Source organism: Perognathus longimembris, chromosome 13, assembly GCF_023159225.1.
Source record: "Perognathus longimembris pacificus isolate PPM17 chromosome 13, ASM2315922v1, whole genome shotgun sequence".
Classification (NCBI taxonomy): domain Eukaryota; kingdom Metazoa; phylum Chordata; class Mammalia; order Rodentia; family Heteromyidae; genus Perognathus; species Perognathus longimembris.
The window spans coordinates 62,113,322-62,138,127 of record NC_063173.1 but is presented as its reverse complement, the minus strand read 5'-3'; the positions used below and the strand labels follow the sequence as shown (position 1 = coordinate 62,138,127).

At 67.0% G+C, this 24,806-nt stretch overlaps 1 protein-coding gene across 1 annotated transcript in view; it reads left to right on the top strand.

The window, feature by feature from the left end:
* Positions 1–24,806, top strand: part of Kcnq1 (potassium voltage-gated channel subfamily Q member 1) — a 220,405-nt gene that overhangs the window by 16,542 nt on the left and 179,057 nt on the right. The window contains exons 3-10 of the mRNA XM_048361465.1: positions 11,932–12,058; positions 12,320–12,398; positions 12,922–13,018; positions 13,212–13,352; positions 19,367–19,477; positions 20,889–20,984; positions 21,974–22,096; positions 22,691–22,805. Of these exons, the coding sequence (XP_048217422.1) occupies positions 11,932–12,058; positions 12,320–12,398; positions 12,922–13,018; positions 13,212–13,352; positions 19,367–19,477; positions 20,889–20,984; positions 21,974–22,096; positions 22,691–22,805 (889 nt within the window). The remainder of the gene's footprint in view (positions 1–11,931; positions 12,059–12,319; positions 12,399–12,921; positions 13,019–13,211; positions 13,353–19,366; positions 19,478–20,888; positions 20,985–21,973; positions 22,097–22,690; positions 22,806–24,806) is intronic.

The window sequence follows — 24,806 nt, the reverse complement described above, 5'->3', positions numbered from 1 at the left end:
TGCACTGACGAATCTGGGCGTGCTGTAACTCAGTCTCTGCCTACTGAGCAAGCACGTTTGGGGGTTTGCAGTGGGCACTTAAATTTTGTTACTTAGTACTTCTTGTTGGTGAAGTTACTACAATGAAAGTTTTCTCTGGGGCATTTTTGGGGGATTGTTGCTAAGCTATAGAAGTACAAGGTGTGTGTGTGTGTGCGTGTGTATGGTTTTTGCACATTGATCTCACATCATAAAGCTTTGCTAACCTTCCTTATTAGGTAGGGGAAGATATTTGCTCATTTGTTTTTGTTTGTCACAGATTCTTTGGGATTTTCTGTGGTGATATGTCCCTGCCATCCATAATAAAGTCAGTCTTCTTTTTTCTCTTTTCATTCTATTTTCTCTCTTCTTCTCCCGCCCTCTCCTCCCTCTTCCTCTAAACGCAGCTGGGCATCAGAGGCCTTGCTTCCCGGAGACCAGGGCACGTGCCCAGGACGAGTGTTAGCTGTGGGGTTTGCTTGAACCCCTTTATTGACTTGGTCGCTTCCCTTCCTTACTTTGCTGTGAACAGAAACTGTGTCATGAGTGGCTATTAAACTTTGTGATTTTTTTTCTGCCTCTTTTTTTTGGGGGGGGGTGAAGTTGGCAGACTTCTTTCTCCCTCCCTCCCTCCCTCCCTCCCTCCCTCCCTCCCTCCCTCCCTCCCACCCTCCCTCCTTCCCTTCCTCCCTCCCTTCCTTCCAACTGGCATACATTTGTAGTATATGACACGTCTATCTATGCACACGTGTTTTCTTAGTGACTTGCATTGATCTCCTCCTCCTCCGATTTCAATACTAGGATTTACACTCAGGGCCTCGTGCTTGCTACCTAGGACTCTCCCCCTTGAGCCGTAGCCCTGGCCCTTTTGTCCTTTTCCCCCCATCAGGTCATTTTTAGGTATATTTTAGGTATATCTCTGCTGAGATGGGCGTCTGTGACAGACGTTGTTGCCTGGGCTGTCCTTGAACTGCTGTCCCTCCTGCTCTCAGCCAGGACCATGGCTAGTTGTATTTGGCCGTCAAGGAGCAGAACGACCTTGTATTTCCCCCTGAGAAGCACCCGGCCTGCTTGAGGGCACCGCCGTTGGAGCACGCCTGGCTGTTTGGGGGGGGCACGGAGTCGGTGGGGGTGTGCGCCCTGGCACGGCTGGGAGCTGGGGGGCTCCGCTCCTCGGTTCTCAAGACCGTGTGTGGGACTGGCCACGCGCCTCCCGGCAGAGCCCGCGCCCAGGGGTGAAGTCTCCGGATGGCCGTGGGTGTGGGCGCCCCCCCGCCGCCCCCCGCCCCCCGGCTGCGATTTGCTGCTCTGTGTCTTTGGAGGAGTTTGTCAGGGGAACAGGAGCCCAGTCCAAATTTGGAAACAAGACTGTCTGGGCATGGAAGAAATTCCTGAGTGGTTAGGGGGTTGTGAGGTTTGCAAATATCCAAATGCAGCCCGGGGGGGGGGTGCCCCGGTGCTCCGGGGCAGAGTCCGGGTGCCTTCGGCCCCCCGGGGCTTCGTCCTGCCGCAGTCTGCTCCGGTGGCCCGTCGGGACACCCTCTCCTGCCGCCGCCCGGCACAGCACCCGGGGGAGACCCAGCCGGGTGGGGCGCCTGGAGGCGGGGGTCCGCCGTGCCCTCCCAGCCCGGCCCTCCGGGAAGGCAGCCCCTTCCCCCCAGGAGCGGACAGGGCCCTCGGAACCCACCACAAGCCCGCCTTTGTGCCTCTGTTTACTGTGTAAACGCCAGCCCGAAACACCTCACATCTTTCTGAGGCTGTTCACATATTAGTTCTTAAAACAGCAAAATCCTGCACTGTTTCCTCTCCACCCCTAGAACATTCCTGGAAGGGGGGGGGGAGCTGTTTCAATCCGGCTGTCATTAAAATCTCGGGCAGCGCAGCGCGGGGCACCGCGCGGTGGATAAACAGGGGAGCGCTGCGGCCGCCATCAGGTGACCCCCGGCACGGGGGGCGGCGTGGCGCTGGCCCCCCCCCTGGCACGGGCGGCGTGGCGCTGGCCCCCCCCCGGCATGGGGGGCGGCGTGGCGCTGGCCCCGGGGAGCCCGGCCCCCTCCAGTTTGCGGGGCTTCTTCACCGAGCTGCGTGCAGCAGCGGGGTGTCCGGCAGACAACGATCGCACCCCTTTTCTTCCGTCCCGGCCACGGCGGGGAGCCCCGTCTTTGGAGGTGGCCTGGGAGCTGCTTCCGGGGGAACTGGGCTGAGAGGGGAGGGACATCTGCTGTACGTGCGGGTGGGCCCCCCCCGCCCCCCCCACCCCCGCCTCTGGGCTGCTGGTGTCTGCAGCCTGGCACACTGTCTGCCCCCGACCACCACAAATTACAGGGCGGCCGGCCGAGGCTGCTCCCGTGTGCAGAGGCCCCGCGTGAGCCTCGGCGGGGCCGGGAAGGGGCTTCCAGGAGCCCCCGCCCCTGCCAGGGCCCGGCGGCTGCCTGGGCTCCCCCCGGCTCCCTCAGGCCCTTGAGCTCCATCTTCACGCGGAGGCTGGCGCCCCGTTTCTGGGAGAGGCTGCTCGGGGCGAGCTCAGCCCTGGAAGTGACGGGGGGGGGGGGGGCCGTGATACTCGTGGCTCGGGGCGGGGGCTTGCACAGCCCGACGCCCGCTCTGTCCCGTGAGGGACCGCGCAGAGCTTCCCGCCTGGTGCTGGGTTCTAAACCGGGAGGGCGGTGTGGGAGATGGCCTTGCTCCACACAGAGAGGGAGGAAGAAAGGACGCCACACACAAAGTCCCATCTTACCCCGGAGGCCTGCGGACCTCACTGAGGAGGACGCACTGACTCCGCCGCGACTTGTGGGCTGGAAGAGGGCAGGGAGACGTCCAAACCACAGGACAGGAGGAAGACAGGCCAGGGCCCGGCTGCCTGGAAGGCGAAGACGAGACAGGTCAAACGGCACCCGTCATCCTGGGGAAAAATCAAACCCACTGGATTCAATATTACACTAAATGTAAGCATCCTGGATTTACCTACTAAAAGACTAAGGATGTCAGAAGTGGTTGGATTTATTAGTAATTACTTTTTTTTTTTTTGGCCATGTTGAGGATAGAACCCAGGACCCTGTGCAAAATGCCCCACCACAGAACAACACTCCCAGCCTGGCTTTTATTTTTAAGTGCATCGTTCAATACAATTAAGTGAAACAGCCTGAGGATGGACGGTTGAAAAATAAAGAGATGCCTCCAAATATGCTGGGAGCCTCGCACAGAAAATTAAAGAGACAGTGGCCCCCAAGAGGCACAGCATGGAGATGAGATCGGGTGCCATTTTGGGGGGAAGCCTAATGGTAAACGCTGTGGCATCAACCACCCAAAACGATCACCCTAGCTACCCGAGTGCAAGCAGAAGTGGCCTCCACACAGGAGCGAATCGCAAGGGGCCCATTCGAATGCACGGCTGTTGGAACAGAATTCTAGCAGGCCCCAAGGAAGGGAGGGCAAGGGCTGCTAAATGTCACAGTCACAAGCAGCTTCCGACGCTACCGGTAATCTGAAGTGAACGCTCTTGCTATCTGCAGCCAGAGAACAACCATCCACAAATTCAGTCCCCTCCAACCACCGCCAGATCTGAGCTCCCTGACTCGTATCCGGGCAGGGCTGGGGAATAGTCTGCCCTTGCTCTCTTCCTTGGAGGCTGGGCGTGCATGTTCTGGGGCCGGGGGGGGGGGGGCGCTATTCCTGATGGCCGTCCGCAGGGCTGGTGCCCTTTCCCGCCCCAGCCCGGACCTCTCCAACACCTTCCTGGCTTCATAGCTCCATTCAAGAAGGGAGCGTTCCCAATGTTCCAACAATGCAGGAGGAACTCAGGTGGAGCACCCTTGCAGAGCATGCGCGAGGCCCAGGTTGGAGAAGAACGGGCTATGGGAGAGGCCAGCAGAAGCCAGCCTTCAAGAGGCAGGAAGGCCCGGGGGCCCGGAGACCCCACCCAGGCACCCCGTGTGCAGCATCTCCATCCTATGTCCGGATTCCAGGGAGGGGGCGAAGAATGCCAGGGCCATGTTTCCAAACAGGCTCTGCTCCTCATAACGGAGATGCTTTCCAGCTGCCCGTGGGGTGCGTCTGAAACGGATCCGTAATGTGGCCGTAAAAATGACGACCACGCCTCCCAACGTGGACGCTTGGTGGGCCCTGGTCTCTGATCAAACCTCAATACAAGTAGGAGTCAATGGTTAAAGTGTTGCCCTTCCCCCCTTCCCCCCCTCCCAAATCTTAGCTATCTCCCCCAAACCATGAGAAAGCGCAGGGGAAACCGGACAGCCCTGTGGGGAGCAGCCCAAGTCCCCCTTTGGCTCTGGCTCCCCGGGTCCCCCAGAAAGCTGCTCCCAGCTTGCTTTCACATCCTTGACTGAAACCCAAACCCATTTGCCTAGGAAAAAGATACTCGAGAGTGTGCGCTCTGTCGTGGGTAGCACCACGCGCGTGTCGTGGGCCGCGGGCGCGGCCGTGGGCCGGGGGAGGGCTGGTGGGGACGCTGGGGTTTGTGGGGGCGCTGAGAGGTGGGGGTGGCGCCGCTTCTGGGGGTGGAATCGGCGGAGCTGCTCCGTTCTGGGCAAGGCTTGGATGCCCCCCCCCCCGCCCCTCGCCCCATCTGCCCCCCACCCCAGCCAGGGGCTGGGGGGCCACTGAGCCCCGTGGCCGCCTCCTGGCCCCCAGAACACCCAGGCGGGGAGGAAGGGCGCAGCCGGGCTCAGGTCCCCCCACCCTGCTGGCCTGCAGTGAGCCGGGTCCCAGGGCTGGAGGCACCTCGTTAAACCACCTGAAACGTGTGTAACTCTAGTCAGCCGCCATGCGGAATGAACGTCGCCGAGGGGCCTCCGCTCCCCGCCGTGGGCGGGCCGCCTTTGTTCCCAGGCCGGGACCGGAAGCCTCTCGTCCTGGGGAAGGATTTGGCCCTGGTAATAATGGGCTCAAGAATGTGCTAGGCCCGCGGTGTGCTCCAAGGCTCTCGTCCTGGCCATATACCCTCTTTGTCAGAGGAAACACGCACACACACACACGCACACACACATATACACATGCCACACTTATACCACACACATACACATTCCATACACACACCACACACACATACACATGCACACATACCACACCTACACCACACACACACACCAAACACAGAGCCATATACCACACACACCACACACACAGAGACATACACCACACACACACAAACACCATGTACACATCCCTTACACTCACCACATACACACACACCACACACACAGAGACATACACCACACACACAAACACCATGTACACATCCCTTACACACACCATACACATACACACCACACACACAGAGACATACACCACACACACACAAACACCATGTACACATCCCTTACACTCACCACACACATACACACACTCACCACACACATACACACACACCACACACACAGAGACATATACCATACACACACAAACACCATGTACACATCCCTTACACACACCACACACATACACACACTCACCACACACATATCATACACACACACACACACACACACACACAGAGCTGCGGCCTCCAGCAGCCAGCCGCTCAGACCTGTGGGAAGCAAGAAAGGCATTTGGGCATCATGATGACTCCCAGAACCGCAGGTGAGAAGAAGGCCTGGAATGGAGCTCTGAGCTAGCAGACGGGATCACCCGAGCTGGCCTGCAGGTGTGGTTTGCTCTAGGCGTGTCGTTTGGGCACTTTTGTTGCCCTATCAAGGAGCGTTGGGCGTCTGGGTGGGGCTGCCCGCGAAGCCACGGGGAGGTGTTGGTCTCCGTCTTGGGCACTGAACCCCGTCGGGCCGGCTCGTAGGCCTGGAGGGCTGGAGCCAGGTGCTTGGGCACCGCGCCCGCGGCGTGGAGGGGCCCCGGGACCCAGCCGCCGGCCAGGGAACGAGGCGCCCCGGACGTGAGCAGCCCCGGGCGGGCTCCCAGGGGGCCCCGGAGTCTCCTCAGGCCACCGTGGTGGGGGCAGCTCCCCGCGCCCGGGAACGTGACAGCTGCTGCTGTCCTCGAGGTGTCCGTCCCCATGGTGACTAAGCAAGCGCCCGCCCGTGTTGAGAAAGCCCCCAAGGACCCCGGCCCGGTCCCAGCCACTTGGGCAGCCAGAGCCCCGGGCAGGAGGCACAGGGCGCGGGCTCCAGGGCGCGGCCTGCCGTCCAGCGGGCCCCAGGGCCTAGCCGGCCCCCCGGGGGTCTGCCCTGTGCCCGGCAGACCCGCTCGGCCATGGCCCTGAGGCCCTCCTGGCTAGCGGGCATGCTGCAGGCGCGGGCTGGGGTAGGATCCGGCGGGGTCTTGGCCCTGGCTGGGTGCGGGCTGGGGGGCAGTTAGACCGGCAGCGTCTGCCCCCTCCGACGTCTGCGACTCGGGGTCACCTGGCCCGGCTGGTGCCCCCCCCCCCCGGCAGCAGGGCAGAGGCCGGTGCCGTCTGGGGTGGGCGGGGAGCGGGGCCGGAGGCCTCCAGCTGTGCCCAGCACATGTCGCGGGGGGCCCCGGGGGCCCTCACGCCGGCTGGCGGCTGCGGCAACTGGCCACAGGCGGGCCCGGAACAAAGGGCGCTCTGAGGGGCCGGCGGGCCCCCGCCTCGCCTCCGGACAGCTGACCCTCCCGGGAACGCCGAGGCCTGCCCCGCGGAGGCTCCCCGGGAGTCACAACAGCCGGCCCCGAAGCCCCCGGGGGGGCCGCGTGCGGGGGGGCCGAGCCCCCCTCCACGGAAGACCCTTGCAGGCTTCCCAGTTGTGGGAAGAGGGCGGGGCGCTAGTCCGGGCCCCCGGGGCCCGGGGGGCGGACCCTCCCGTCCTGGGAGGCGGGCTGGGCTTTGCCTCTGGGACCTTCCTGCCCTCCCTCCATCATTAACCTCCCCAACCCTCGCGAAGATCGTAGGACAGCAACCCCGGGGACTAGGTTCCCCACGATAAACACCTCTATCATTTTGCAAAAGCATCGTCTTTCGCCGGAGGGTCTGCGCCGGCCGCTGGAGCCCGGTCCCCCGGGCTCGTCCACGGGCGAATCGCGCCGGGCTTCCCCTTGGGGCCTCGAGAACCGTCCCCAGGGATGGGGCTCGCCCACCCGCAAGAGGGGAGGGCAGAGAAGGCGGCCGGTGGCCTTCATCTGTCTCCCCAGCGGCCGGGCCGCCCAGGTTGTGAAACGCCTTTGCCCCCTTTGTACGCTCCAAGTAGGAAGACGCAGATGAGCACCTGCTCGGCGACGCGTTCACCTGGGCCAGACGGATCTGGACAGAGATCGGCGCCTCGGTCACCCCCAAACACCCCCCCCCATTCGGGGAGTGCGGCTCCCGGCCGGGCCGCGTCTTTGCCGCCCAGCTTTGTGGATCGAGGCTGGGACCGCGGTGACCGCGGGGTGACCTTGGCGTGCCCGGCCCCCAGCGTGGCTTCTTGTCCACACCGCCGGCCACTCGGCGGGAGAAGGTGAAGCGCTGGGTCCCATCCCCGCCTTCACCCACCCGCGTCCCCCGTGCCGACGCCCGGGGCTCCGGGGCAGCCGGGCGCAGCAGGGCGGGGCCCAGGCAGAGACACAGGGCGGGGACCTGGGCCGAGGTGGCCCTGAAGGCCTGCGGGGCTCCCCAGCCGGAGGGCGAGGGGGGCCCGGGGCTGCGCGCGCCGCCGCGTGTCGAAACACACCTTCCGCCTCAAACCCGGTGCAATTCCGTGGCATTTCCTACATACACGCGGTGGCGCAACCACTGCCCTATCTACGCCCAGACGCCTTCATCACCCGGCGGGAGACGGACGCCCGTTCACGCCCCCCCCCCGCCTCCCCCCTGCCCGCACCGCCCTGCTTCCCTCCTTCCTTTCTCTCTCTCTCTCTCTCCTCTTCCTTCTTTCTCCTTCCTTCCTTCCTTCTTTTTCCACTCTCCCCTTCCTTCCTTTCTCCTTTTCTTGCCTTTTCTCTCTTCTCTCCTTCCTTCTTTTTTCTTGTCTTCTCTTTTTCTTTTTCCTTCTCTCCTTTCTCCTTCCTTTTCATTTCTTTCCCTTTCTTCTCCTCCCTCCCTCCCTCCCTCCCTCCCTCCCTCGCTTGCTTGCTTTCTCTCTTTTTTCTTCTTTCCTCTCTCTGTCTCTCTGTCTCTCTGTCCCTTCCTCTGTGTCTCTCTCTCCTTTGCTGTACTTTAAATGCACAGAGCACAGAGCCTGCTCCTCTTCCCCGGGGGGAAGCCCGCAGCTGGGGGGGAGGGGAGCCCATGGCTTCCGTTGGCCTCCAGAACTTGTCCTCTTCACACTGAGACGGACCCCGCCCCGCGGTGACCCCCAGCCCGTCCCCTGGCCTCCACTGTGTCGTTGTGTTTGACCTTTGGGGTCCTACCAGTCACATCCAGGAGCGGCTGTCCTTTCGTGCCCAACTCCTTGCGTGGAGCTTGGGGTCCTGGCCGTGTGTTCTTGCGGCCACTGGGCGCCCTGTTGTGTGGACGGCCGGGCCTGGCTCCCGTCCCCCCGCAATCCCCGCCCCCCTCCAGGCGGGTTCAGGCCCCAAGGCGGGATTGCCCACTCCGACTGCAGTTGTGCTTTTCTCCCGATCGTTGCTGTGTTTCCAAAGCAGCAGAAGGGAGTGGGCGTGGCCCTGTTCTGCGCGGGGTGCCCCGTGGCCCCCCGCCCCCGCCCTCCTCCAGATGCGGCCCAGCGCCCGGGTCTCGGTGGCTCTCATCCGTGGTTCCGCGTGTTTGGCGGCGTCGGCCAGCCAGTGCTGTGTGCCTGTTGGTCACGCGTGCGTCTTCTCCAGACAGATGTTTACTTGATGTCCACGCACGCGCACATGAGGCAGCACTGGGGCTTGAACTCGCAGCCTCACATTTGGTTTTTAAAAACAATTTCGATTCACACAAAGCCTGAGACACACACGGGCCCGCACACGGCTCCTCGTGAGACAGGAGGACGCATGGGCGGGACGCCGGGGCGGAGCCGGCAGGTGGGGGGGGCCGGCGGGGTGCGGGGGGAGGGGCCCCGGTGCCCGAGAGCCCCCCGCGCCCGCCGGCGCCCCGCGATCCCCCCGTGTCTCCCTGTACCAGAGAGGACCCCGAGGGGGGGTGCGGCCTCCCCGGCCTCCGGACCCGCGCTGTCAGCGGGAAGGGCGCAGGAGGCTGCGGAGCGGAGGGGGGACGGCACCCCTGGCACGGAGCTCCGGGCTGGGAGGGGGCGGGGCGAGGGACGTGGCCCCACGTGGGCTCCCCGGAGGAGCGCCTGGCCCGTCCCGGCCCCGGCAGAGACCCCCACTCCTCTGGGCGGCGGCGGCCTGGACTCAGGGTGGCCGTATGGGCTGTAGAGGCCCCGCACCCCTACGTGTTTCCCGCCACCCCCCCGTCCCTGTGCTCCCTTGGCCTGGAACGTCACCCCTCGGCCCGGGCATGTGTGTGAAGCTGATCCCAGGGGAGATCATTCTATCTCTGGGTCCAGCTGTCTCCTCCCAGGACAAGGCCGCGTCCCTCGGCCCCGCCCTGCCCCCCGTCACGCCGCACCGATGAACGCGGCTCCGCCGGCCCGCTGGCAACGGGCAGGGCCTTTCTTGGTAGTGCAGGGCCCACCTCGCCTCGTCCCGGGTCCCCAGGCCAGGGTCCGGGAGCTGGTGCCGTTTCCAATTATTCTCACCACCTTCTCCGCTCCGGAGCGGAGTCCTCCTGTTCAAGATGGCCGGTCCCCGCGTGAGGGTAGCTTGGGGCGGGGGGGGGGGGGGGGAGGATCTCTGACAAGGCATTTCATTAGTAAGTCAAGTGTGGTGTCACATGCCTTCCTCCCTCCCTCCCTTCCTTCCTCCCTCCCTTCCTTCCTCCCTCCCTCCCTCCCTCCCTCCCTCCCTCCCTTCCTTCCTCCCCCCATCCCCCTGGAGCTTGGAAAAGGGGTTGTAAAAGGAAAATGTGGGCCTGCCCTGATGGGCACGGCCATTCCCCACCAAAGCCCCGCACCCAGGACACAAGGACAGAGATGGGAACAACCACCCAACGGGGCCACGAAGCCCGTGGAGGGCCAGCACCCGTGTTTTCCAAGGGGCGACCACACAACCTCCTTCCCTAAGGGTTCCGTGTTGCAAGTGAAAGGCAAGCGGAAGGTGGGTGCTCCCGTCCCCGGCCTCCTCCCATCACGCACCGCTGTTACTCCGCCACGGGAGGGGTGGCGTCAATGTTATTTTATCCTAATTCGCGCCGTTTGGAGCCAGCGGTGGCAGTGTCCAGCCGCGCCGTGGTGGCAGGGACCAGCCGGTGCCACCCGTCTGAGCAGACGTCCCCCCTCCAGGGCCGGCTTCCCCGGGAGGCAGGCACGGGGCCACCTGGAAGTGAGCCGGGAAGCCGGGCGCCCCGTGGCTTCGTGGCTTCGCGGCTCTGTGCAGGCCCAGCCCCGTGTGGGGGGTTGGCTCGGCCTCCTCGCCCCAGGCTGGCCTTGTGGGTCCCCTGTTGGCTGGGGCTCTGGGTCTGCCACTCGCGACGTGGGTCACCGTGGGCTGCTGCGTTGAACTCTGGCCGTCCCCATGACAGCCGAGGTCCGGGGGTGGGGAGTCAGCCCCCCGAGGTCCCTTCTCCCTCCCCCGCTGGGAGCCTCCGCCTGCAGCACGAGACGGGCATGGGGGCAGGAGGACAATGTGTGGGACTTCCTCAGGGCGAGGTACCCCAGGGACTGCTGGCCTGGTGCACCCCAAGACCAGCCACACAGCCACCCAGCGTAGAGCAGGCCAGAGAGGACATGTCAGCCTGGTCCCCGTGATGATGGCCCTGCGAGTGGCGGAGCCCCGGCCGGCCGCAGGCTGGAGGTGACCAGGCCAGGCCTCTCGGGGGCACTGGGGAGCCAGGCCTCCCACCGCTGCCAGGCCAGGCCGCGGAGGACTCTCTCCAGCTGCTGTGATGGTCCGGAGGGTTCTGCGGCCTTCCCCCCGCCCGGCGGGCGCTGCTTCACCGGCGCCGGCAGTGGGGTTCCAGATCAGAGCAGGGGCCCGCTGGCTTTGTCAAGAGCGTTCACAGTGCCGCTTTCCTCCTGAACTTAGCCAAGTTATGCTATTCACCTCTGTGCACTCTCTTCATCCGTCCTTCCTTCCTTCCTTCCGTCCATCCATCCTTCCTCCCATCCATCCATCCTTCCTCCCATCCATCCTCCCTCCCATCCATCCTTCCGTCCATCCATCCTCCCTCCCATCCATCCTTTAGCCTTCCTCCCATCCATCCGTCCTTCCTCCCATCCATCCGTCCTTCCTCCCATCCATCCTTCCTTCCATCCATCCTCCCATCCATCCGTCCTTCCTCCCATCCATCCTTCCTTCCATCCATCCATCCTTCCTTCCATCCATCCATCCTTCCTCCCATCCATCCTTCCTTCCATCCATCCTCCCATCCATCCTTCCTTCCATCCGTCCTTCCTCCCATCCATCCTTCCTTCCATCCATCCATCCATCCTCCCTCCCATCCATCCTTTAGCCTTCCTTCCATCCATCCATCCATCCTCCCATCCATTCTTCCTTCCATCCATCCATCCATCCTTCCACCCATCCATCCATCCTTCCTCCCATCCATTCTTCCTTCCTCCCATCCATCCTTCCTTCCATCCTTCCTCCCACCCATCATCCACCCAGCCACTCATCCATCTTTCCATCCATTACTTATCATCTATCCATCCTCCCACCCATCCACCATCCACTCACCCATCCACCCCCCTATCCAGCCATATCCAGCCACTCGCCTACCCACCCTACAGCTAGAGGACACAGGTCTCAGCACCTGGCACAGTGCCCCTCCCCAGCACAGAGCCGCCCCTGACCCCATGGGGCCCAGCTCTGCAGAGCAGCAGTGCCATTAGGTGTCTTATATCGGGGCCGGGCTCAGGTGGCTGGCCGGTCCCCCTTCGCTTCCGGGTGCTTCTGGCCCGCCCGGGCCGCCGGCCTGGTCTGCACAGGTCCCAGGCCCGGGCGTCAGCTTGCGGCCCTCTCCCTCAGGAAATCGTCCTGGTGGTGTTCTTCGGGACGGAGTACGTGGTCCGCCTCTGGTCCGCAGGCTGCCGCAGCAAGTACGTGGGCATCTGGGGCCGGCTGCGCTTTGCCCGGAAGCCCATTTCCATCATCGGTGAGTCACCCCAAGTCCCAGGCCGGCAAGGACCCCCCCCCCCACCCAGACGCAACCCCCATCAGACTATCCCCAGGCGCCCAGGGACCCCCTGCGGTTGTGTCTGCCCGCCGCAGGGCGGAACCCCAGGGCCGGCAGGGGGTGACAGCGGGCCCCCAGCCCGGAGCCCCCCCGTGCCAGAGCTGCTGGCTGCGCCCGGCCCTCCCGGCTTCCCGGCGCGGGGCTGGCCGGAGGTCCTGACCGGGGCCCCTTCCCTCCCAGACCTCATCGTGGTCGTGGCCTCGTTGGTCGTCCTCTGTGTGGGCTCCAAAGGGCAGGTGTTCGCCACGTCGGCCATCAGGTACGTCTGGGCCCTGACGCTGCCCGCGAGCCCCGCTCCTGCCGCGGGCCATCCCCCCGCCCCCCCCCCCCCCCCGCACACGGGGTCGGGCCCGCCGCCTGCCTCGCTGCGCTCCGCTCTTTGCGCCTGCTCCGCCCGGCGGGGACGGGCAGAGCCGGCCGGGCGGCCGTGGTTCTGGGCCCCATCGCCCCCATGTGTCCGGTGGCCCCGGGCTCAGGCTCTCCCCGGAGCTCCCTCCTTCCTGCGCCCTGGCGGCAACCCGACCGCTCGAGTCCCGTCTGTTTCTCGGTGCCCTGGTCCCCCCCCAGAGGGAAATGCAGGGGCTGAAGTCGTCCGGGGGAGGGGGGATGTGGGCAGCGGGCCTCGCCTTTGGGGTGGCCTGTGGTGGGCCAGGGGACCCACAGCCCGCCGGGAGGGGCTGCTGTGGGGGGGCTGGGAGCAGAGAGCCAGACAGGAACCCGCCCCTCCCAGGGCCGAGGCCGGGCCTGGCGGGGCGGCCTCACCCCCACGCGTGGCCTCGCAGGGGCATCCGCTTCCTCCAGATCCTCCGGATGCTGCACGTGGACCGTCAGGGCGGCACCTGGAGGCTGCTGGGCTCCGTGGTCTTCATTCACCGCCAGGTGGGTGACCGGCATGGGCTCACGGGGCGGGGGGGGGGGGGGAGGCAGCCCGTGCCAGACTGCGTGGGACGCCCGCTCCCCCGGCGAGCAGCCGCTGGAGGGTTGTGCGAAGCAGGCTTTTTGGAGTTGACGCGGAATGATCTGGAAAGGCCCCGAGGCGGGTGGGCTGACGCCGCCCCCTCTGCCGGCCTAGGAGCTGATCACCACCCTGTACATCGGCTTCCTGGGCCTCATCTTCTCCTCCTACTTCGTGTACCTGGCCGAGAAGGACTCCGTGAACGAGTCGGGACGCGTCGAGTTCGGCAGCTACGCGGACGCGCTGTGGTGGGGGGTGGTAAGTGAGGGGTCCCGGGCCGCGGCGTCCGGGCGGTGGGGGTTGGGGGGGGCGCCGTGTGGCTCTCAGGAGGCTGAGGTCTGAGGACCGTGGTTCAAAGCCAGCCCAGGAAGGCGAGTCCATAGGACTCTTTGCTGGCACCTGGGCCATGTGGACGGCCTTGTGCTCCCGGGGTATAGCCCGCTCTCGGCCACCAGTGCATTTTCTGGAAGCTTCCAGCGTGTACACAGGCTCAAGAAAAGCGAGGGTGGGTGGCTAGGCACCCACGAGGGGCCGGCCGGACTCCGTCACTGCCCGTCTTCCTGGGGCTGTGTGTCCCCACAGCGTCACCGGTGGCCGCGCGAAGCGGGAAGAGAGGACGGAGCCCTCAGAACACAGCTGCACAGCTGCGGCTTCTGCAGGAGACTCAGTGCAAGAATAGGAAGGGACCTGCGGGGGGCGGGGGCTGTGTGAGCACACGTGCGGTGTGTGGCCCCTGGAGGTCAGGGCCGTGTGGGGTCAGGGCCCATGGGGGGGTCAGGGCCCATGGGGGGGTCAGGGCCCATGGGGGGGTCAGGGCCCATGGGGGGGTCAGGGCCCGTGTGGGGTCAGGGCCTGTGTGGGGTCAGGGCCCATGGGGGGGTCAGGGCTGTGTGGGGTCAGGGCCGTGTGGGGTCAGGGCCCATGGGGGGGTCAGGGCCGTGTGGGGTCAGGGCCCGTGTGGGGTCAGGGCCGTGTGGGGGTCAGGGCCGTGTGGGGGTCAGGGCCGTGTGGGGGTCAGGGCCGTGTGGGGGTCAGGGCCGTGTGGAGGTCAGGGCCCGTGTGGGGTCAGGGCCGTGTGGGGTCAGGGCCGTGTGGGGTCAGGGCCGTGTGGGGTCAGGGCCGTGTGGGGTCAGGGCCCGTGTGGGGTCAGGGCCGTGTGGGGTCAGGGCCGTGTGGGGTCAGGGCCGTGTGGAGGTCAGGCCCGTGTGGGGTCAGGGCCGTGTGGAGGTCAGGGCCCGTGTGCAGGCCCTGCACTGACTGTCCAGGCCACAGTCCCTTGGGGGGAGTTGGGCGCGTGGGCCCCGTCAGCACAGGGCAGGGGTGGGTGACTGCCCCGAGCAGGGCTGATAAGCAGTGCCCAGCTCTGGCACGGGCCTGCCCGCTTTCCGTCGTCGGCTGGAGCCGGTCCCCAGTCCCCGCTTGCCCCTTCCGCAGGCGTGCAGGCCCCCGGCCCGCGGCCGCGCCACGTTCCCGCTCCCACACCTGTGCAAACATCCGCCCGCCCGCCAGGAACACGGCCCCTTTGTGCCCGGCTTGGCACCCGGGCCCTGTCCTGTGCCGTCAGCTGCCTGGGCCTCCGTGCACCCTGGCCTGGCTATTGTTCCCGGCGGGCCCCGCGCCCCGGGCTGCTGATGCCCTGAGGTCCAGCTTTGGGGGGGGCAGCTCCCCTCTCTCCATTGGGGGGCTCGTCGCGCGGGACCCCGCCCGCCCGGCCGGCCCGAGAGGCAGAGGAGCGGGGGCGTGCACGGGGCCGGGGCAGCTGCTTCCTGTCCAGCTGCCGGCCGCGGGTCCCCAGCGAGGGCGAGGTGGGGGTGCTGTCCGCAGAGCCTGGCCTCAGAGCCCCCTTCCCCAGCCCCGCCATGCCCCGGGGCCCCGGAGCGGGCACGTGGCACATCCCCACCGCTGCCCCGTGAGCGTGGCTGTGTCTTGCCGCTCGGGGAGGAAGCGGCTCGCTGGGAGGTGGAGCTGTCCGTGGCCTTCCCGTGGCACCAGGGCGGCCACGCAGAATCCCACGGAGCGCTGGCTCCCCCGTCAGAGCTTCCCATCCGTTCTGGAGGCCCGGAGCCCACGGTGAAGGGGAGCAGCAGCTCTGGGGGGGGGGTGCAGGTCGCGCCCAGCTTGGGGGCCAGGGGACCGCTCTGCTCCAGGGCTCCGTCCTGTCTGCCTCCCCCGAGGACCCCCCCCCAGCGAGGACCCTCGCCACGACGGTGGAGACCCCAGTTCCCGTGAAGATGGCGCCCCGCTGGGGGCTGGACGTGGCCCTCGAGGGGACGGGACGGGGCGTGGACCAGCGGCGCCCGGCCCCCTTCCCGGAACGGCCCTCGGTCCCCGGGGCCCGGCTCCCCGCCGTCTCCCCGGAGCGGGGCTCGCGCGCTCCCGCGTCCCCTCCCTGCGGTGGGATGTCCACCGGGACGGGGGGCCCCCGGTCCCCCAAGTGTGGCGCCCGAGTGTGGCTGGGAGGCATTCCGATTTTTTTTCTCTCTTTGCCCTTGGAACAAAAATGCATTTGTTTGTGTTCGGTGTGAGTGGCGGGAAAAGCAGGTTTTGCAAACACGGGCTCCTCTGTTTAGCGCCCGGGGGTCTCTGAAAACAGCCGCTGCTGGGCTCTGTTTACCCCCGAGCGAGCAGCGTCTAAATTTAGACCGCAGAATGAAAAGGCCGGAACCCCGCCCCTGCGTCCCGGCCCCTCTTAAAACACAGCCTGACGGCCCTTCACTCCTCACCTGGAGGCTCCGGAAAGTTCCGCCTCCCAGGCTCGGTGGCATCCGGGCCCAGCAGGGCTGGCCCAAGGGCCCAGGGGGGACCGTCCAGGGGCGAGATGAGCACCAGGGCCTCCTCTGGCCAGGAGAAGCCCAGGCCTGCGGGCCGGCCTGGGCCCCTCCTTTCTCCCGAGACCCCGGGAGGCCCAGCCCTGCAGGGCCCTTCCCCGAGGGGGAACTTTCCAGAGGGGCTTTGGAGGGTAAAGAGGAGTCCGCAAGGCACGTCCACCTTCCTGTCCTCACTGTCCACACTTAGAGGATGTATTGCCCGAGCCCCTCAGGCCCGGGGTGACCCGTGGGATTGATTTCTCCTTGAGGACGCGGGTTCGAGTCTCGTGGGTGAGGAGAGCACCTTGGAGCTCCGGGGAACGGGGTTTTCCAGCTGCTCATCAACCAAGAGAAGCAAACCACGCGAGATGGGAGGCGTGGGGCGGCAGCGGCGTGAACCCGTGGCGTGGGCCGGGTGGTGCGGCGCCGTGTTCGAGTGTGGGTTCCCCTCTCTAGGCCCGTCTGAGCCTGTGGGGGGGACCGGGGCGTCCTCACAAGCCGTGCGCCGGAAGCCTGGGGCCCTGCAGGGCAGGCGCTGGTGCCGCCGGGCCCGGCCTCCCCCCGCCGACCCCCCGGCCCCCCTCCGCCGGCCCCCCGGCCTCCCCGGCCCCCCCGCCGGCCCCCCGGCCTCCCCGGCCCCCCCGCCGGCCCCCTGGCCTCCCCCCGCCGGCCCCCCGGCCTCCCCCCGCCGGCCGGCTTTGAAGGAAGAAGGGCAGCCATCAAGAGGCTCTGTGGATGGCGCGCGTGGAATCTTCCGAGTCCGGGATCAAAGGCGGGCGGGCGGGCGGGCGGGCGGGCCGTCCCCGTGACCGAGGTCGGGAACGCCGGGGCTGCGCCTCGTCGCCCGCCACCTGTGCTCAAGGCGCCGGCTCCGTGAGGGAGACGCCGGGGCCCTGGCGGCCACGCGCAGGACGCACCGACACGCTCCCGGTGAAAGCCGCTGTTGCACCGTAGGGAAGTCCCCACGGTCAGACTCGACAGCTCGGTCACCGACATCCGAGTGTGTTTTATTTAAATGGAGAATATTTCCCTGTGATTACCGAACAAGAAGGGCAAAATAACCGCGGTCCTGGCTTCTGGGAGCAGAGGGCGGGGGAGGGGGGCGGGGGGGTGCACGTCTCGGGTCGCCCCGTCGTGGGAGTGCAGGCGGGGGCGGGGGGGGGGGGGAGACGGAGGGCTCAGGCTGTCGCCCGGCTGTCCTGCCGGTGGGTCTGGGAAGGGAGCTGCCTCGCATCACCGGCCTGGGCGACGAGGAGCTTGTAAAGCCGCTGGGCCTCGCTGGCGGCTGGGGACAAGTTCCAGGCGCAGGACCATAAAACGGCCGGTTCCCGCGCAGCTCGCATCCGCTGCTTTAGGAAAAACAAACACGTCTTGGGGATGGGCCATCCCTTGGGACAAGGGGGGGTCTGTGGTGGCCTGGGGGGGGGGCGGAGGAGGAGGAGGACCCGAGGCCAAGGCCAGAGCCCTCTGCCCTTCCTCCCACCCGTGGGGAGGCGGCTGGGCCCCAGGAACGAGGCCCCGACCTCCAGGGGCCGGGCAGGGGGGCCGTGGGTGTCGGCCTGGGGAGGGGGGGTGGCTGCTGCCCTGCCCTCCCTTCCCCCGCCCCACTCGCCCAACGTTCTCCTTCACCAACGTCGCTTTTTTCCTTTGCAATAAGTCGGGCTTTGTTTTCTGGTTGTTTTTTTTTTTTTTTTTAATGTGAGTCATTATTAGAACTTGAACTTAGGGCCCGGGCGCGAAGCCTTGGCTCTGTGTTCGAGGGGAGTGCTCTCGCTCGAGGCACAGCCCCACTTCTGGCTTTGTCCTAGTTGACTGGCGATGGAATCGGACGGGCTTTCCTTTCCAGGCTTCAGATCTCAACCGCCTGAGTCCTAGGATGGCAGGTGCGAGCCACCGGCGCCCCGCTAACTGGGACTCCTTGAATGAGTCAACTATTTTACTAAAACTCCAATGAACAACAATTCATTTGGGAGCATCCGGCTGAGGGTGGACGCGAGACGCCCACCTCCCACGAACCAGCAAAAAGCCAGGACGGGGGACGTGGCTCACGCGGTAGCGCGCCAGCCTTGCGAGCAGAGGCTGGGCGGGGACGGCGAGAGGGCCCGCGTTCAGGGCCCCGCCCTGGCGCACGCGTGCAAGGCTTTAAAAGCGCCCTCCGGTCCTTACTGACGTGCCGGGAGGTGGTGTTTCCTGAGGCCCCGGCCGGCACCCCTCGGGCTCCAGGACTCCGCTCAGGACTCTGTTCCCAGAGGCCCTTTGTCCTCCGGCCTTGCCTGGGCCAGTGCTTATCTGTCCATAAAAGCCAGGCATTTAAAGCGTTCCCACACGTAAAAAAGGAACAATAGGACCAGGACAGGCTTGACACAAAGGCGCGGGCTCGAGGGGAAGTGCGCGGTGCCGGCTGCCGCCGCGGAGTCTGGCCCGGGGGGCCGCGGGGCCCGGGCCGTGTCACCGAAGCGCCCTGTGCCCGGTGCCCAGGATGCGGCGCGGGGCGTGGGGTCCCCTGCTCCTGCCCTGTGCCCACACCGGCCCCCCCTCCCCGAGGCTCAGAAGGCCCCACAGGTCCCCAGCACTCCAGCCTGGACGGGCCCGGCCTGGGAGAGGCAGCGGGGCTCCCCAGGACCCCAGCGGGACTGAGGAACGAGTGGGCGCTGACCACCCAGCAGGGATGAGGCCCTGTCCCGGGCAGGTGAGCCCGCGGGCCGGTCCACACTGGACGCCCGCCCGCAGCCCCGCAGGAACCCACGCGCCCTGGACGTGGGGACGGGACAGGCACGCTCACTAAGGACCGTGACCACAGGCGGCACAGGATCCCACCTCGCTGACATGTCCCCAATTCTAGAAGCCCAGGTGTGCGTTCCGGTCGCTCGCTGGAGGGGAGGCAGCACGGGATGAGGGGCAGCTCCAAGTCCCTGTGGGACACAGAGGTCCTAGGAGCAAACCTCAGGTGCCAACAGGCCCCCCCCCCCGCCATGGTGGGGAGCTGCCATGTTCCCACTGTCCCCCACCTGCTCTGGCCGGCCGGCCCCGCCCCGGAGCAGGAGGAGAACGAAGCCTCGTCCTGCTCCCTGAGCGGAGGGGAACGAAGCCTCTGGAGCCTGGCGGGGGGGGGTGGGGGGTGGGGGGGGCAGGAAGCAGCCCCGCCCGCCCCTGCGCTTTGTGGATGGCCAGCCTCCGTGGAGCTTCCGGTCTCCCGGGGGCCAGCGGGCCGGGGCCGGCGTGGGGCAGGCAGGCCCGCGCGCCCCATCCTGCTCACCCAGGGCCCCCCGGGCCGTGGGGCCGTGTCTGGCGGCCTCGGAGGCGTAGCCCACCCGCTGCTCTCGTCTGGCGCTTTGGCCGAGCCGCTGGCAGGCACTGAGAGCCGCGGCCGCGCCGGCGGGCAGAGCCGGGTGGCACCTCGGGTGGGCTGGACAGGTGACCCCAGGCTCCGGCCCGCCGCCCGCTGACAGTCTCTCCCCCCCTTAGGTCACCGTCACCACCATCGGCTACGGGGACAAGGTGCCCCAGACGTGGGTCGGAAAGACCATCGCTTCCTGCTTCTCGGTCTTCGCCATCTCCTTCTTCGCCCTGCCGGCGGTAGGGTGCCCGCCGGGGTGCTGTGGCCCCCGTCCCTTCGCCAGCCAGGGCCTCTCCCCAGCCCCGTGGGCGTGGCCCTTCTGGAAGCGCGCCCCCCTCCCGCCCCTCGTGGTGGGCAGCGGGGGGGGGGGCTCCCCTTCATGGCAGGGGGAGAGCTCGCTCTGGGGAGCGGGGTCCCCCGCTGCTGAGCTGGGAGGGAGGGCGGCATTTCCCGTTCCTCCCGGAAGTCACGGGCGGGAAGCGGAAGTGTGTGTGAGCAGAGCTGTGCCCGGGCCCCGCCTGTGGGTGTGCGCGGGGGGGGGATGAGTGTGCGGCCCCTGGGGTGTGTTGTACGCGTGTGAGTGCGCGTGCCTGTGCCTGGGCACGGCCTTTGCTCAGCACGCTTGTGTGGTGCGTGACCTGGGTCACGGCGGGGCGCACGCGTTGTTAGGTGGGCGTGTCGGCACGCGTGCGTTGGGGGTCTTAGAGGTGTTGCACGCGCACGCGTGCGTACGTACGGGGCCCTGTGTGCAGTCCCGGGCGGCACTGTGTGTTTGAGTATCCGCTGAATGCGTGCGTGCCGCCAGCCGTGGCTCCCGTCACCGGGGGGGGGCTCCGGTCACCGGGGGGCTCCCGTCTCCGGGCCGCGGGGTCTGGAGGCTCGGGGGCTCCCGGGAGCTCGGCTCCCGTCTCTCCGGGGCTGCGGGGTCTGGAGGCTCGGGGGCTCCCGTCTCCGGGGCTGCGGGGTCTGGAGGCTCGGGGGCTCCCGTCTCTCCGGGGCGCGGGATCTGGAGGCTCGGGGGCTCCCGTCTCTCCGGGGCGCGGGATCTGGAGGCTCGGGGGCTCCCGTCTCTGGGGTGCGGGGTCTGGAGGCTCGGGGGCTCCCGTCTCTCCGGGGCGCGGGGTCTGGAGGCTCGGGGGCTCCCGTCTCCGGGGCCGCGGGGTCTGGAGGCTCGGGGGCTCCCGTCTCTCCGGGGCCGCGGGGTCTGGAGGCTCGGGGGCTCCCGTCTCTCCGGGGCCGCGGGGTCTGGAGGCTCGGGGGCTCCCGTCTCCGGGGCCGCGGGGTCTGGAGGCTCGGGGGCTCCCGTCTCTCCGGGGCCGCGGGGTCTGGAGGCTCGGGGGCTCCCGTCTCTCGGGGCCGCGGGGTCTGGAGGCTCGGGGGCTCCCGTCTCTCCGGGGCGTGGGGTCTGGAGGCTCGGGGGCTCCCGTCTCTCCGGGGCGCGGGGTCTGGAGGCTCGGGGGCTCCCGTCTCTCCGGGGCCGCGGGGTCTGGAGGCTTGGGGGCTCCCGGGAGCTCGGCCGGCCCTGGGAAGGCTCCGCTCCCAAAGCGGATCCGGGCGGGGCGGGCCGAGCCGGGCTGTGCCTCTGGCCCCGGAGGCCTGGGCTCCCCCACCCTGGGCCCCTCATCGGGCACCTCGGCCTCTCCCTCCCAGGGCATCTTGGGCTCCGGCTTCGCCCTGAAGGTGCAGCAGAAGCAGAGGCAGAAGCATTTCAACCGGCAGATCCCGGCCGCCGCCTCGCTCATTCAGGTACAAACGACGCCCTCCCCCCCCAGTGGCCCCGTGGGGCTCGTCCATCTCCCTGCTGTGGCCCCTCCCACAGCACCAACCCAGCCTGTGGGGAGGACCGATGGGGTCCCCACGGGGGGACCCCCCGCAGCGTGGCGCCCCGCCTGGGGAAGCGCCTGCTCTTCAGGCCACAGGCGGGGCCGGGAGGCCCGGGGTCGTCCTCCCTCGTGGCCCTTCCTGCCCCGTGGGCCGGTGACGAGGCGTGGGAATGGCCGCTCCACGGGCTGACAGGGTCTGTCCGTGGCCCTGGCCTCCCGACCGGCCTCCCTGCACAGAGCTGCGTCTCAGAGGGAAGGCAGCAGGGGCCCCAGGGGCCACGGCCCGGGGGTGGTCCCTGGGGGTAAGCCCCGGTCTGCACCCCATTTCTCTGAAGCCCTCAGGGCCGGCCACGGGGGGGCCTGGACCTCGTGCCCGGACAGGAAGGACACGCGGGCAGCCGTCGAGCCGGAGCCCGCAACTCTGCGGCCCCCGCCCAGCCTGGCTTTAGGGCCCCCTGGCCTCTCCTTTCAGGAAGACCGTGAACCCCGGGGTAGGGGCAGGGTGCCCACCGCGGGGAGCGTCCTCTATTCCGCAGAGGCCGAGGTGCTCCCAGGGCCTGGCCGGGTGCCCAGCACAGCTGCACCGCCCTGCGTCCCATCCCTGTCCAGCTGGAGGGCAGCGAGGCTCCAGTGTGTCCCCCACCCCCCGCCCCTCCCCCGGGCCGGCCCGAGGGTGGCCGCTCCGAAGGCCCCTCCGGCGTGGAGGCGGAGGCGTCCCCCGAGGGCACCCGGCTCTCCACAGCTGCAGGACAGCACTCTGGGTGGGAGGCCTGTCCCCCACCCCCAGCTCCTCGGTGCGCCCGCACCTGCCCATCCGTCCCGCTTCTGCAGCCCTTCCTGCCCGGCGAGGGGCTCAGGAGGCCCCGCTGGGCGGCTGGAGGGGCCACAGCCTCCCCCTTCTCCCACCTGCAGACCGCGTGGAGGTGCTATGCCGCCGAGAACCCCGACTCCGCCACCTGGAAGATCTACGTCCGGAAGCCGGCTCGGAGTCACGCTGTGCTCTCCCCCAGCCCCAAGCCCAAGAAGTCCGTCATGGTAACCAGCGCACCGGCCACGGGAGGGGAGGCCACGGGAGGGGAGGCCACGAGAGGGGGGGCCACGGGAGCGTCCCACCGAGTGTCTGTTCAGTGGGGTCCAGCCCAGGCAGTCACTCTCTCTCTGGGCTCCGGGCCAGGGCCCCCCTGTCCTCTCGGGCCCAGCCCCAGGGCCAGGCCGGACGGGCCACTCCACGCCCAGGACGCAGGGAGCTCCTTGGGAAGAGCCGGCCGCTGGGTGGAAGGCTCCGGGGGCCTGGTGTTGGCTGGGGGAGCGGGAAGGCTTGGGGCGCTCTGCTTCCTGGCCCAGGCCCACGCCGCCCTTCAGCACCCAGCTGACTCGGTGGTTCGGCGTGGCTGCCTGGCCTCCTCCCCGCACGCTTGCATCCCCGTCTCTGTACCCGTTCCCTGCGTGCTACTGGGCTGCAGGGCCACAGGGCGGCACCTGGCTGAGTCCCCCATGACACCCCAAGGCTCCTGGGCACCCCCGAGTCCCACCTCAGGGAGTTGGGGAGCTGCGAGCCCGGGGTGGGGGGGGCGCCCAGGCTCAGGCTGTGATGTGCACAAATGACCAAGCCATCATGTGGATATTTAGGTAAAGAAAAAGAAGTTCAAACTGGAGAAGGATAACGGGGTGAGCCCGGGGGAGAAGACTCTCACCGTCCCCCACATCACGTGTGACCCTCCGGAGGGCAGCTACGACAGCTCTGGTGAGTGCCCCGGCACAGGCGTGGGGTGTGCGGGGCAGGACTGGCCGCGGTCAGGGTGGCCCTGGAGTCCCCTGCACCCCATCTCCGGGGCTTCCTCCCCCCCCGCCCCCCAACACACACACAGGGCCCCTGGCTTTTCCGGGAGCCCAAGCAGGAGAAAATGAGGTGTTTGTTTGTTTTGTTTGTTCTGTTTTGCCCTGAGATCTTGGTTAATAGAGGATGAAAAGGCACAGTAAGCTTCTAGAAACTTCTGGGAGCTTTGCAGCAGGTTTCCCCAGGTCTTTCTCAAACAGGGGAGGTGAGAAGCGGTTGCGGGCTCACCCGGCTTTCTGGGGGACGGCGTATCTGTCTGGTCTGGTCACGCAGGCTCCTTCTACCGGTGCTCAAGTTCTCGCGGCTGAGTTCAACACCCATAGCCAAATTCTCTCCTTCTCTCTCTCTTTCTCTTACTTCGTGTTTCTGTGCCGGTGGTCTTGGGACTTGAACTCGGGGCCTGGGTGCTGTCCCCGAGCTTTGTTTCCTTCCCGCTCTCTCACTCTACCCCTTGAACCACAGCTTCTGTCTGGCTCGTTGGTGGCTAGATGAAGCTTGGAGTCTCACAGACTTTCCTCGCCGGGCTAGCTTTGAACCGTGATCCACAGAACTCGGTCTCCCGAGTGAGCCACTGGGTGTCTGGCGCTAGTTGTCGTTCGCTCAGTGGAATGGGGCCTCTGTGTGTGGACCTGCGGCGGCCGGGCTGTCACCTGGACCAGAGCGGGGCCCCGCCTTCCCGCCCCGTGGCTGCCCTGCCGGCCACCGCCGCTGGCGACGTGGGGGCTTGGCCATACACCGCACCCACAGGCTCAGCGCCTTCCGTCTCAGTCAGCCAGCTGGGGCCCCAAAAACACTCAAGAAGAAAGGTGCGTCCGTACCTGCGGCTGCCATGAACAGAGCACTTTCTGGTCTTTGCTCTCTGGAAGAACGGCAGTATAGCAACCGTCTACACAGCGTTTAATCTGCATTAGGTGTGCGTGCGTGCGTGTGTGTGTGTGTGTGCAGGTATGCGCACGCATGTACAGAATGGTACTGAAGCTTCAGCTTGGGGCCTTGAGCTCTTGCTTGGCTTTTCCCGCTCGCGGCTAGCACTCTCCCACAGGAACCAGCCCCACGTGCGGCTTCCTCCCGGCGGGGGCACAGACAGCCAAGGGCTGCTGCCGGTCTCTGTGCCGGAGCCCTGCCCGCCCTGGGCAGCCAGAGCCGGTCTCCACGCCCGCGTGAGGCCCTGGCGGTGGCAGCCCTCTGGGCTGTGGGCAGCCGGGCCCGACCCCAGCTGTGTACCACGTGGCCAGGGCCCCGAGTCCGGCGGAAAGGGGGCCATCGGTACACGGCAGCCTCCCGTGCTGGGCGGGGCAGGCGGAGGCGTCCGCAGCTGACAGGGTATCACGCAGCTGCCTCCACCTTGGATGTTCTGCTCCTCTGCTTTTCTGTCATTTCTCTTTGCCCCTGGTTTCTTGGATGTCCTCACTGCGCCTGGGACCTACCAGGATGTTCTAAGACCAGCTAGAATGTTCCAGCTCAATGCTGGTGGTTGCAGGGACAAAGCCACTGTCTCAGAGGGACAGAAGGTGACACACCGGGGTGCCCACCCCCCGAAGCTCTGTGCTCTCTGAGCTCCAGATGTTGTCAGGCCACGGCCCCGTGTCCCGCGTCTGGTCACTGACCCCCCCCCCCCCCCCCCCGTCGCTGCGTCTTGGTAGAAAGGCAGCGAATGGTCCAGACGGGCCTGTGGCGGTGTTCTGTTCTTTGAGGCTGTCCCGGGCTCCCAGCCGGGCGGGCCCGGGCCTGGGCACACGCTGAGCCCCACGGTCTAATCAGATGCCTTGAGGATTTGGCTCGGGCCCGGCCACCTCTCCGTGAGTCTCTGGGACGTGCCCCCGCCTGCCCGCTGCAGTGGGCACAAAGGACGATTGTGCCAACAAGTGCCCAGGGCCCCCCAGCGCCGGCATTCGGGGTGGACCATTG